At 42.2% G+C, this 9,899-nt stretch overlaps 1 protein-coding gene across 1 annotated transcript in view; it reads left to right on the top strand.

Moving 5' to 3' along the window:
- The first annotated feature begins 4,628 nt into the window (after window positions 1-4,628).
- Window positions 4,629-9,899, top strand: part of RTF2 (replication termination factor 2) — a 41,780-nt gene continuing 36,509 nt past the window's right edge. The window contains exons 1-4 of the mRNA XM_011370169.2: window positions 4,629-4,775; window positions 6,676-6,770; window positions 7,485-7,578; window positions 9,261-9,400. Of these exons, the coding sequence (XP_011368471.1) occupies window positions 4,707-4,775; window positions 6,676-6,770; window positions 7,485-7,578; window positions 9,261-9,400 (398 nt within the window). The 5' untranslated portion in view covers window positions 4,629-4,706. The remainder of the gene's footprint in view (window positions 4,776-6,675; window positions 6,771-7,484; window positions 7,579-9,260; window positions 9,401-9,899) is intronic.

The following is a 9,899-nucleotide window of genomic DNA, read 5'->3' as shown; positions in this document are numbered from 1 at the left end:
GCAAGGCAAGAGACCCCTGGAGAACTGCGTCCCACCCAGCAGGAGCTCCCAGCAAAGTCAGGAGGGAAGTCGGGGACGAAAGGGGGTTCCTGCAGGGACACACCCATATCTGTCTGCCCCAGTGGGCAAAATGACCTTTCACACAACAATAACAACAGCACGTGCGTGTTAAGTGATTAGCACAGTTCCAGACACTGTTCTAATGCTTGAAGTGTCTCAACTCATTTAGTGCTTCCTAAGTGACATAGTCTCCAACAGGTAATGAACAGGTCTCTATTGGTATCAGAATACTATGTGTGTATGTACATGTGTGCATAGATAGATATAATTACATCTGGAGATAGATATCTATATAGCTATGTTTATCCATCTACTTTGGGGGAATGAGTTCAAAGCAAGGACCCTTGTTGACGGAGTACCAAACCGCTGGGTTTAAAACAATGAAAACTGCTCTTGGCTAAATGTGTTGGCTTCTTCGTTTTTTCTTTTGAAAGAGCAGTTATGGGATGAGTTTCCACTGATAAATTCAATAGGATACTGACTTCTGAAAAAAAAATTTTAAAGAATAAAATCACATTTTTTTAAGCTTTTGGTATCTTTTTGTTCAGTATTTTTCTTCGGTGCCCAGAATTCTATACCATTTCCTCTCAAGCTAGGAAGAGGAAATGGTGGGCGGCCTGGAGGTGGTTGGTGGTAGCAACTCGACCTCAATTAAGTTAAATTACATCTGCAGGATGGAAGGTGTGGGGAGCCCCGTTTAGAGATCTTCCAGTGTGACAAGCACTGGGGATCCACGTTTCTGGTTTGGTGGCAACTTTTTTTTTTTTTTTTTTTAATAAAACCTCTTTTAAAAAATGTATGTTCTCTGCAGGTCTCCAAAAGCTTCCCGTTTGCAAAGGTTGCCCGTGCGTGTCAACCATTTGCTAATGCCCTTCCCACCTAGGGAAGAGTGTTCCCATAGAGGGAGCAGCAAGACAAGGGTCCAGAAGTGGAAGGACACCTAGAGAGGTCAAGGAGAGGGACCGCTGGCATGACTGGAGTGAGTGAGAGAGAGAAAAGCAGCCTGTGTGAGCTGGAGGATAGCCAGGGGCCAGTTCATGGAAGTCCTGAACATTTCTGGAATGTCTTTAATATTTTCCTAAGACTGCTAATTAAAAGTAAATTTTGTCTTATCTCAGTAATTGCCTTGATTTTCATCTTTATTTTAACCCTCTTTGTAACATCTTCCTAAGAGTAAACTTAAGTGATGGTTGTGAAATTCTTAAAGAATTCTAACCCATAGTTGTTTTGGGGTTGGCTCGTTTATTTGTTTGTTTTTAATGCTAACTCTTAAAATGAGTTACTCCAAATGTCGGCTTTTTTTCAGACAGAATTTTAAACTGTAGCTATGGAAGAACACACGGGCAGAGCTAACAGGAAATCGAATCCTCAAAGATTTAGAAGTCTGAAATAGTTGGGAAACTATTGTGACAGGCAGTAGAAACATTGAAAGTACTGATTCTTAGCCTGGGCCTGTAGGAAAACTTCCTGTATACTAACAGATATTCTTCTGGGAATAAGCCCAAAGTTTTCATCAAGTTGTCCAATAGGTCTAATGACCCCAAAAGGTTAAGAAATACTGGTTTTGCTAGAGGGTAACGGTTTTTTCTTTCATGATTTCCTTCCTCTCCCGCCTTTCAAATTCACAGGTTGACAGAGGGGGCAGGGCAGGGAGTTGTTAGCAAGGATCCCTATAAAAGGAAGATTCATTACGAGTTCGTTCAACAAGGGCAGCGGAAAGAAGTAGCAGGTAATGACAACTGCTTCCCAGTGTGGCCAGGAGAACAAAAAGGCTCAAATCAAGTAAAGCACCAAACACAGTGGCTGACAAGCAGCCAGGCCTCAACATGAATTAGTTGCTATTGACGATAATAATAAACCATACAAATGTGTTATTAGCTGTGTAAAGTCTGCATGTGGCACAAAGTAGCCTAGAGACCAAGACTCTCAAAGAGGAAACCAGAGAGGAAGAGAGGAAAAAGTCCAGCTGCCTGAGCTTTAACGGCCACACGGGTGGCACTGCCGGGTGTCATCCGCAGCACCTGGGGAAAAGGTTAAGGAACATGGCGTTTGTAGGTAGATGGGCCTCATTTCGGCAAGTTCCTCATCTTCTACTCCTTCTAATAGCACAGAAGCCCTCCAAGGCCTTCAAACTTCCTTAGATTCACTGGCAAACGTACTCCTTGACCGTAGACTAGCTATAGATTATCTGGTGACCGAGTGGGGTTGGAGTGGGGGTGGTTCTGCGCTGTCATTAACAAAACCTGCTGCACTTATATCAACAACACAGGGAGGGTCGAGACAAATATACAGAATGTCGACGGCGAGCATCTTGGCTGCATGGCCATCGCCAAGGGACAGAGCCTAACAGAACCAGGGTGACAATGGAGAGGGCCATCCCCAGCCTCCCCCGGTTCCCACCCATCCTGGAACCTTTAATAACTATTCCACCACTGCTTCTCTTTGGACCTCGTCTATTGAACCTCGTTGTCAAGTTCATTTCCTCCAGGCCTCAACGGTTTCATGAAAAGCGAATGTTCATGCCATGCTCCCAACCACTGAAACGCCCGGCTCAGGGCTGTAGCCCCACCCTGCCTCCAGATCTGGCTGCCAGAGAGTTACACTCCTCCCCGGTTTAGAGTCCCGACGACGTGCCTCTGTCACGTGCCTCTGTCAGCAAGTAGTTTCAGAAGAAGAGGCCTTCTGCCCAACCCCCTTAAGATTAAGGAGGATAAAATCTCTCGGGGGGTAATGTGGTGGGTAGTCACGTAGCCAGAACCTGCAGCTGAGGAAAACAACCTTGAGTCACACAGTCCCTGGAAGAAACAAAGAGCAGATAGAACCATAATCATAGGAGAGATAAGTGGACCCAGAGAAAGTTCCTAAAGTCACACGTGCATGTAAGTTAAAAGAGTTGTCCTATAGTTAACTCATTATCATAGCAAAAAACACACCATTTAAGATGCTAATGAGACGTGCCACGGATGAAGAAGCATGTAGGTACACTGCACAGGTGCTGCTGGGAAAGACCTGCCTCAACACACTTTGGGGAGGGAAAAAGGAAAGAGGAAGGGGTGGCCCCTAACCCCCAGAGCCTATTAATCCACAGAACCTGTAGATCTCGGGGAGCCCCACAATTCTCCTCCAGACTGCACTCCCTTGGTGCACCCAGTTTCTGCTCTAGTAAACCTTTCTCTCCGCAAAACTGTTTTGCTGACTATCCTGAGATGGGCCAGGACTCCTGCACCAATAACATTTCTTCTCACCCGCTGTGTGCCCCTGACTCAAGACACCTTGTGCATCTGAATCTCAGGTTCGTCATTTGAAAAAAAAGGAGGCACGACACCCCTTCAGGCTGTGAAGAGAGAAAGGAAACTGTGCCTTCAAATCTCTCAGTGCACGGTCATAGTTTAGTAAAGAGCGGCTATTTTTATTTTTTCTTCCCAAATGAGCTCGGCGAGGGGCAGATTTAGTTGCCAAAAAGCACTGATTTGAGGGTCTGTCTAAAAATCCTTGGGTTTATGCTGTTCTGTATCTGATTTTCTGTCCCCTTGAAGAGAAACCTAACCTTGGCACCCACTCCCAGCTGTCTCACTGACTAGCTGGCTGTATGGCCTCAAACGAGTCATCTGATCTTCCCAGGCTTCTATTTCCTTACCAGAAAATGGATTCTAACAGTACTTATCAGTTTCAGGGACTGCCAAACCGCGCTTGTGGCCTTCTGTGAATGAGTCTGCACTTTGTTTTGGTTTATTGAGGAAATGACTACGGAGTGTCCCAAAGACTGAGGAGAAAACAACGTCCCTACCCTCATGGACTTTACCATTCTTGTGACTGGTATAAAAATGAATCATAAGCCAACGAGAGACCAACTGATTAAAGGGTTTATTTTCTTTTAATTCTCAACGGTTGTGATGACGGATAATCCAATCAGATAGCTCTCAAAGTTTCCATATCGATGTATTTTCTATTCCCAAGTGGGGGATATTTTCAGCTTTGTTATATTTTACTTTGGTCATCACTATAACATCCAATCATAAAGACCCGCCTGCCTCGCAGTGAGTAGGCTGTCTACTAATATTCATAATAAGTAATGGAACAGAGAGAGAGAGACGGTCCAGGGCACTAGAGCAGACAATCGTGGATGTTAGCAGGGGTTTTAGAAGGGACTTGAGTTCTCATTACAGATACAATACAGCCTGTCTCTTGGAAAGGCCATTTAAATGTCTGTGTCTCTTTTATAATTTTATCTGTTAACTATATCTGCTTTTTGATACATTTCTTTCAGACTTCGGGGGCTGTGAATGAAGCACATACGTGTCCAAACTTTCCTGTATATACGATATACGACAGCATCAGAGAGTTTCAGGCCTTAGATAATCTTACTCCCCCCATAATCTATAAATCGTAGGAGTTGCTGTGAGTGCTTAGGTCACAGTGGGCGCTCAATAAAGACGCGTTCCCCCTTTTAAACACATAAACGTTAACTGAATAATAGATTCCATTCGTTCGCTTAGCAACCGGGACTTAGCAACGGCCCCACCCCGCTGCGTCGCGACGGGCGTTCTGCGTCACAGCGGCGCGCCGGAAGTGGCTGCAGCGGTCGCCGAAGACGCCGGAAGTTGACGGTGCGGCGAATCGCTGCTGGCTCCCGCTCCCGGTTTGCGATGGGTTGCGACGGGGGAACAATCCCCAAGAGGCACGAGCTGGTGAAGGGACCTAAGAAGGTTGAGAAGGTCAGCAGCGAGGGCCTGGGGGGTACTGGGGGTGCTGGGGCCAACAGGGAGCGAGGGGAGGTGGGGGTGGGGTGGGGTCAGTGGGTTTCCAGATGCTACTGCGCTCTTTTTTCCCATTAGGAGAACTCAGAATTAAGAACAACGTTAATAATGTAATCTTTATTGAATACTGGATACTGCCTTTCACTCGGTAGTACCCTGAATTTTGGGTATCTCATGCCGTTCTCACATTGGTACGTGCCGTCGTTATGCTCACTTTTCAGAAATGCAGATTGAGGGTGAAGAGAACGTTGCAACGCTAGTAAGTGGCAGAGCCAGGATTTGAAGCCTGTCTGCCGTTAGTGACCGTGATACAGATGACTGCTGTTTATCGACTTTCAAATACACTAACATCAATCTTCAGGGACGTCTTCCCAAATCATTCCCCTGATTAGCCCCATGAGATCGGGTCCTCTTAAAAACTGCCTTACCACCTTATACATTGCGTTCATGGTTGATTAATGTCCGTCTCAGAGAACATTAAGCCCCTAGTGGCAGTCTGTGCCTTTCCCTCCCCTCTACAACGTACACAGTTCCTAGCACGATAAATACAGTATAGTGAATGAATGAGTAATTCCTAATTCTCAACAGGTAATCGGCAAAATTATATATAATAATTTCCATGCTCCCGATAGGGAAATTGAGTCAATAATGTAACCAAGATCTCACAACCTGTAGGTAATGAAACCAAGAATCCCAAACATTTATTCAGAATTTCAAAGTTAGCACTAGTAATTACTTCTTAATAATAGAAGGCATGTAAAGTACTTTATACAATGCTTCACTGATGGCAGGTCTCAGCATTCACTACAGGGTGAATTTTGATAAAAGCTATTTAAGCTGCCAAAGTGCGGCTTTGGGTCTGGGGAATGGATAGAATAACAGTTGCAATAGTGCAGGTTTTGTTTTTGTTTTGTTTTGTTTTGCTTGAAATAATAGAGAGGTAATAAAAAGTAGTGATTAAACACACGGTCCCTGAGCCAGCCTGCTCTTATCCCAGCTCCTACTTGGTGTGTGACTTTGGGCATGTAACCTAACCTCTCGATGCCTCAGTTTCCTTCTCAACAAAGGTAAAAATACTGAGTAATAGGGTTTCTATGAGGGCTAAAAGATAAGTCACAGAAACTGCTTAGCATAGTGCCTGGCCCACAATAAACACGTAAGCAGTTGCTGCTGCAAAAATTAAATTTAAGGGAATTTTTTTCTTTTTCTTTTTCTTTTTTCTATTTCTGTTTTTTTCCAAACGTGCCATCCTGTTAAACTATTGGTTTGGCATTTTAGGAGGGGAAAAGAGTGGGCCATGGACTATTCTATAGATAAAAATATCATTTGAGGCTTGTGGATGATCTTACATCTGGATTTTCATACTGTGGATAAGGTTTTGCTATTTCCCCTAGTGAAGAGTTTGCAAAAAGCGCTTCTGTTAAATTGGTGATTTTATGAAGAATTATATAGCCTATGTGCTGAACTTTTTAAAAAAAGATCTATCTTTTCAATTCTTAGTCCTTAAATTCTGCTAAAATCTTGGAGCCTTTCCCTTGTTAGAAATTAACCTGTACTGCTTTTTTACTGTATGGCTTCCCTAACTTATGGTTAAGATACAAATGTTAATATTCATATGTAGTTTCCATAAACAATTTAATAACTTGATGTAAACTGTTTCATCATGGGTGTCATGTTTATTTGACATAGTATCGATTACTTGGACTTTAAATCCCATCTTCTGTGTCACTCTCTTTGATTTAAAAACCAAAAATCATCACTGCGTGATACTACTAAATAAGCCATTATATGTAGAACTGTGAACTGTGTGTTTTTCAGAGGTGAAAATTAATTGAAAGGATTTTTTTTCTTTTCATAGGTTGACAAAGATGCTGAATTGGTGGCCCAGTGGAACTACTGTGCTCTAAGTCAAGAAATATTAAGGCGACCGATAGTTGCCTGTGAACTTGGCCGGTATGGTTCCTTTACTTAATGAGACAAGTTTTTATTAAATGATTTTTAAAAGAATTTTAATGTGTAAACACAGTTCTTGATTCATCAACTGTGAGTTATCTCAAGCAACTTCGAGAAGCCTAGGTTATCTTTCCCTGTCAGTGAAGATACTTCTACACTCTTTTATTCAGTGTGGTTTGTTTACTCTCCATGAGCTGAAAACTTGGGAATTAATAGGAGTGAAGTCATAAACATAAATGCATGAAGGAGCCATGTGGGGTCAGTAGGGACGGTGGGGTCTGTGGGAAACTGGAGAGTTTATGTTCTGTGTGAAGAGGCGGCTGCCACTCAGGTCCAGCCAGTTTTTGCAGTTCAAGAATGTGGACCTCGTGGTTCCAGAACTTCTGGGGGTTTTTTGGTCTTTCGTTTTTGTTTTGTTTTGTTTTTCCCCAGGAAAAGTTGAAAATGTGTACCTTTAAAAATTTCTCAATGTTTAAAATCCTTTTTAAGGTCACATTCAGCGCCCCAGACTGCCAGTTCGTAACCCTTGATTTAAATTAGTTTCTTTCTTTATATGCACTGGAAATAGTTGAGAAAAGACTAAATTTACTTTTTCAGTAAGGCCGGGTTTCTGTTATGAAATGTAAATGACTTTGGATTGTACTCAATTTAGTCTTCCTCCTTTGTGTGAAGGTTGGTTGTTGCCCGAATGTTTGACTGTTCCTTTTGTTGCAGACTCTATAACAAAGACGCCGTCATTGAGTTCCTGTTGGACAAATCTGCCGAAAAGGCTCTTGGGAAGGCAGCATCTCACATTAAGAGCATTAAGGTAAGACGGCTGATTCTGAGGTGCTCCAAGTCTCAGTGGTTAAGGTTTATTTTATAGAATTCGTGTATACTATAGACTGAACTAGATATTTGGAATTCCAGTCCTTGGGCAGGTCACTTAACGCTCGAGCCAGAAGGTCACACATTATAAATCTGTTACGATTTAATTGTGTGAAAGGGCTTTTAAAATGCTTCATGAGGTATATGAATGTTGAGAGGCTTTGTTTTTGTAGTTAAAACTCAGCTACTTGAATTTTTGATTTGGAAGACACTTGTAGAATTACAGAGTTTATTAGCTCAGTCACTATTAAATCATTGCGGTTATCTCCTACTGACTAAAAGTTCTGATTGGCCTTTAAAGTTCTTTATTAAAAGTGAAAATACAAGTTTTTTAGTAAAAGAAGTTTGTTGAGAAGACAGAATCTTTCAAATCTGGTCAGTAGGAGAAAAATCCAAAAAGGGTGAAGAATTGGAGAACCATCAAGCTTGTCAAACACTTCATCTCACGCTCTGTAAATAACTCCTTGAGGCCACATGGCTAGTTAGGCTTAAAGTAGTCTAAGGCTTGCGGTTTTTCTTTTTCTTTTTTTCTTTCTCTTTCTTTTTAAATTTTTTATTATTAGTCTTTTGTTTGAATTCTTGGAGTGATTCCAGGATACGGGGTATGTCTCGTAATCAGACAGATTAGCAATTCTCAAATGTAGCTGATGGTAGTGCTATAAAAATAATCGTGTTGATTTTTGTCATCTTTTATCTTGGGAAGAGAATTCATTCCTTAAAAACCCATGGTGGCATAATTATCTCAAAAATGTGATTATCGTTTCATTGCATTTTTTGATACAATTTTACACTTACAAAAAAACAGTATTCAGTGTGTGGAGTTGAACTTTTGATGCCAAAAAAATAAACCTTCCAAGAAATCTGAACCGTAGAGATAAAAGGATTCAAATAAAGCAATGCACATGTACAAGGTTATCATTATAAGTCAATTAATCGTCTACAAGTACCCATCCCAGCTGTCCACCAGGACGCCGACCGTGTGCGTGGTGGCTTTTCTTTTGAGGTACTCAAGCGCTCTCCAGAATGTTGACATCAGAACGGTATGGTTAAATATGAAGAAATTCCTCAAACACTCAAGTGGGGCTGAGTCACTCCTGTAAAGTTGAATTTTTGAAAACCTGAATGGCCGGGGGTCTTGGACTATGATAGTATTCTCTGGCTAAAATTCTGCCTTGGACTCATTAGACTCTGGCCTCAGAGGTCACTGTCTGTTCAACTATTGAGTAAACATGGGTGGTCAATAATATGGAACAGCCTCCGGAGGCTTCATCGGCAGGGACAGAAAGTGTCCCTTTTTGGATGAAACTGATGTAACACTTTCTCTTAGTGGAGTAATTTTTCATGTCAGAGGTTATATTTCCTTAAATAGCAAAATATTTGTAACTTAGAAGCTAACTAATTTATTTGCTTGTCAGTAAGTTTTAAGAATCTTGTTTTCTATCCCAATTTATGATTTAACGTTATATCTGTGTTAATTGGCGACCAAAGGAAGGTAGCTAGGAAGAAGAGGTTTGGATGGGAAGGGACTAGAATGACAGTTTCTCTGTTGATTTATGTGGTTGTTAAGGATAAGGATGATCCGTTTATCAAATGAATTCTTAAAGTGATGACGGTTTTCCACAGAACGTGACAGAACTAAGGCTTTCTGATAATCCTGCGTGGAAAGGAGATAAAGGAAACACAAAAGGTGACAAACACGACGACCTGCAGCGGGCACGTTTCATCTGCCCCGTCGTGGGCTTGGAGATGAATGGCCGACACAGGTCAGTCTGGTTACGTAACACTGGTACTGTTAGGGTCCGTGCCGTAGCTCCATAGCCACACAGACTTCTTTACGGTGTCCTTTGGTTTGCATAGTGCCTGAGACACTCATCACGAGACCACGTGCATCCCCTTTCAGCCATTCGTAATGTGGCGTCCAGGCCCACTCAGCTTTGTTGTCTGCGGCCTAACGAACTTGAGAGTAGGAGAACCTGCAGTAAAGAGAGATTTTTAAAAACAAAGGGCAGTTGTTTCCTGTCAAACAAATCCCATTCCCTTATAATTGGTAAAAATTCCGTGGTGGAAAACTGTTACACACTGTGTGGTTGTCAGCCAGCTAAAGGCCCGCCTGATAATCATAATTCGCTTTGAATGTGTGGCTAACAGGCCTGATAATCATAATTCACTTTGAATGTGTGGCTAACAGACCATCCAGCTAGAGCACCAGAAATCTAAAGTTGAGATTTATACAGCAAGCATAAGCGACCTGTCTACTTCTCC

This window comes from Pteropus vampyrus, unplaced genomic scaffold (assembly GCF_000151845.1).
Source record: "Pteropus vampyrus isolate Shadow unplaced genomic scaffold, Pvam_2.0 Scaffold162, whole genome shotgun sequence".
Classification (NCBI taxonomy): Eukaryota; Metazoa; Chordata; class Mammalia; order Chiroptera; family Pteropodidae; genus Pteropus; species Pteropus vampyrus.
Note: the sequence above shows the minus strand (reverse complement) of the source record. Positions and strands in the feature narration are given on the sequence as shown.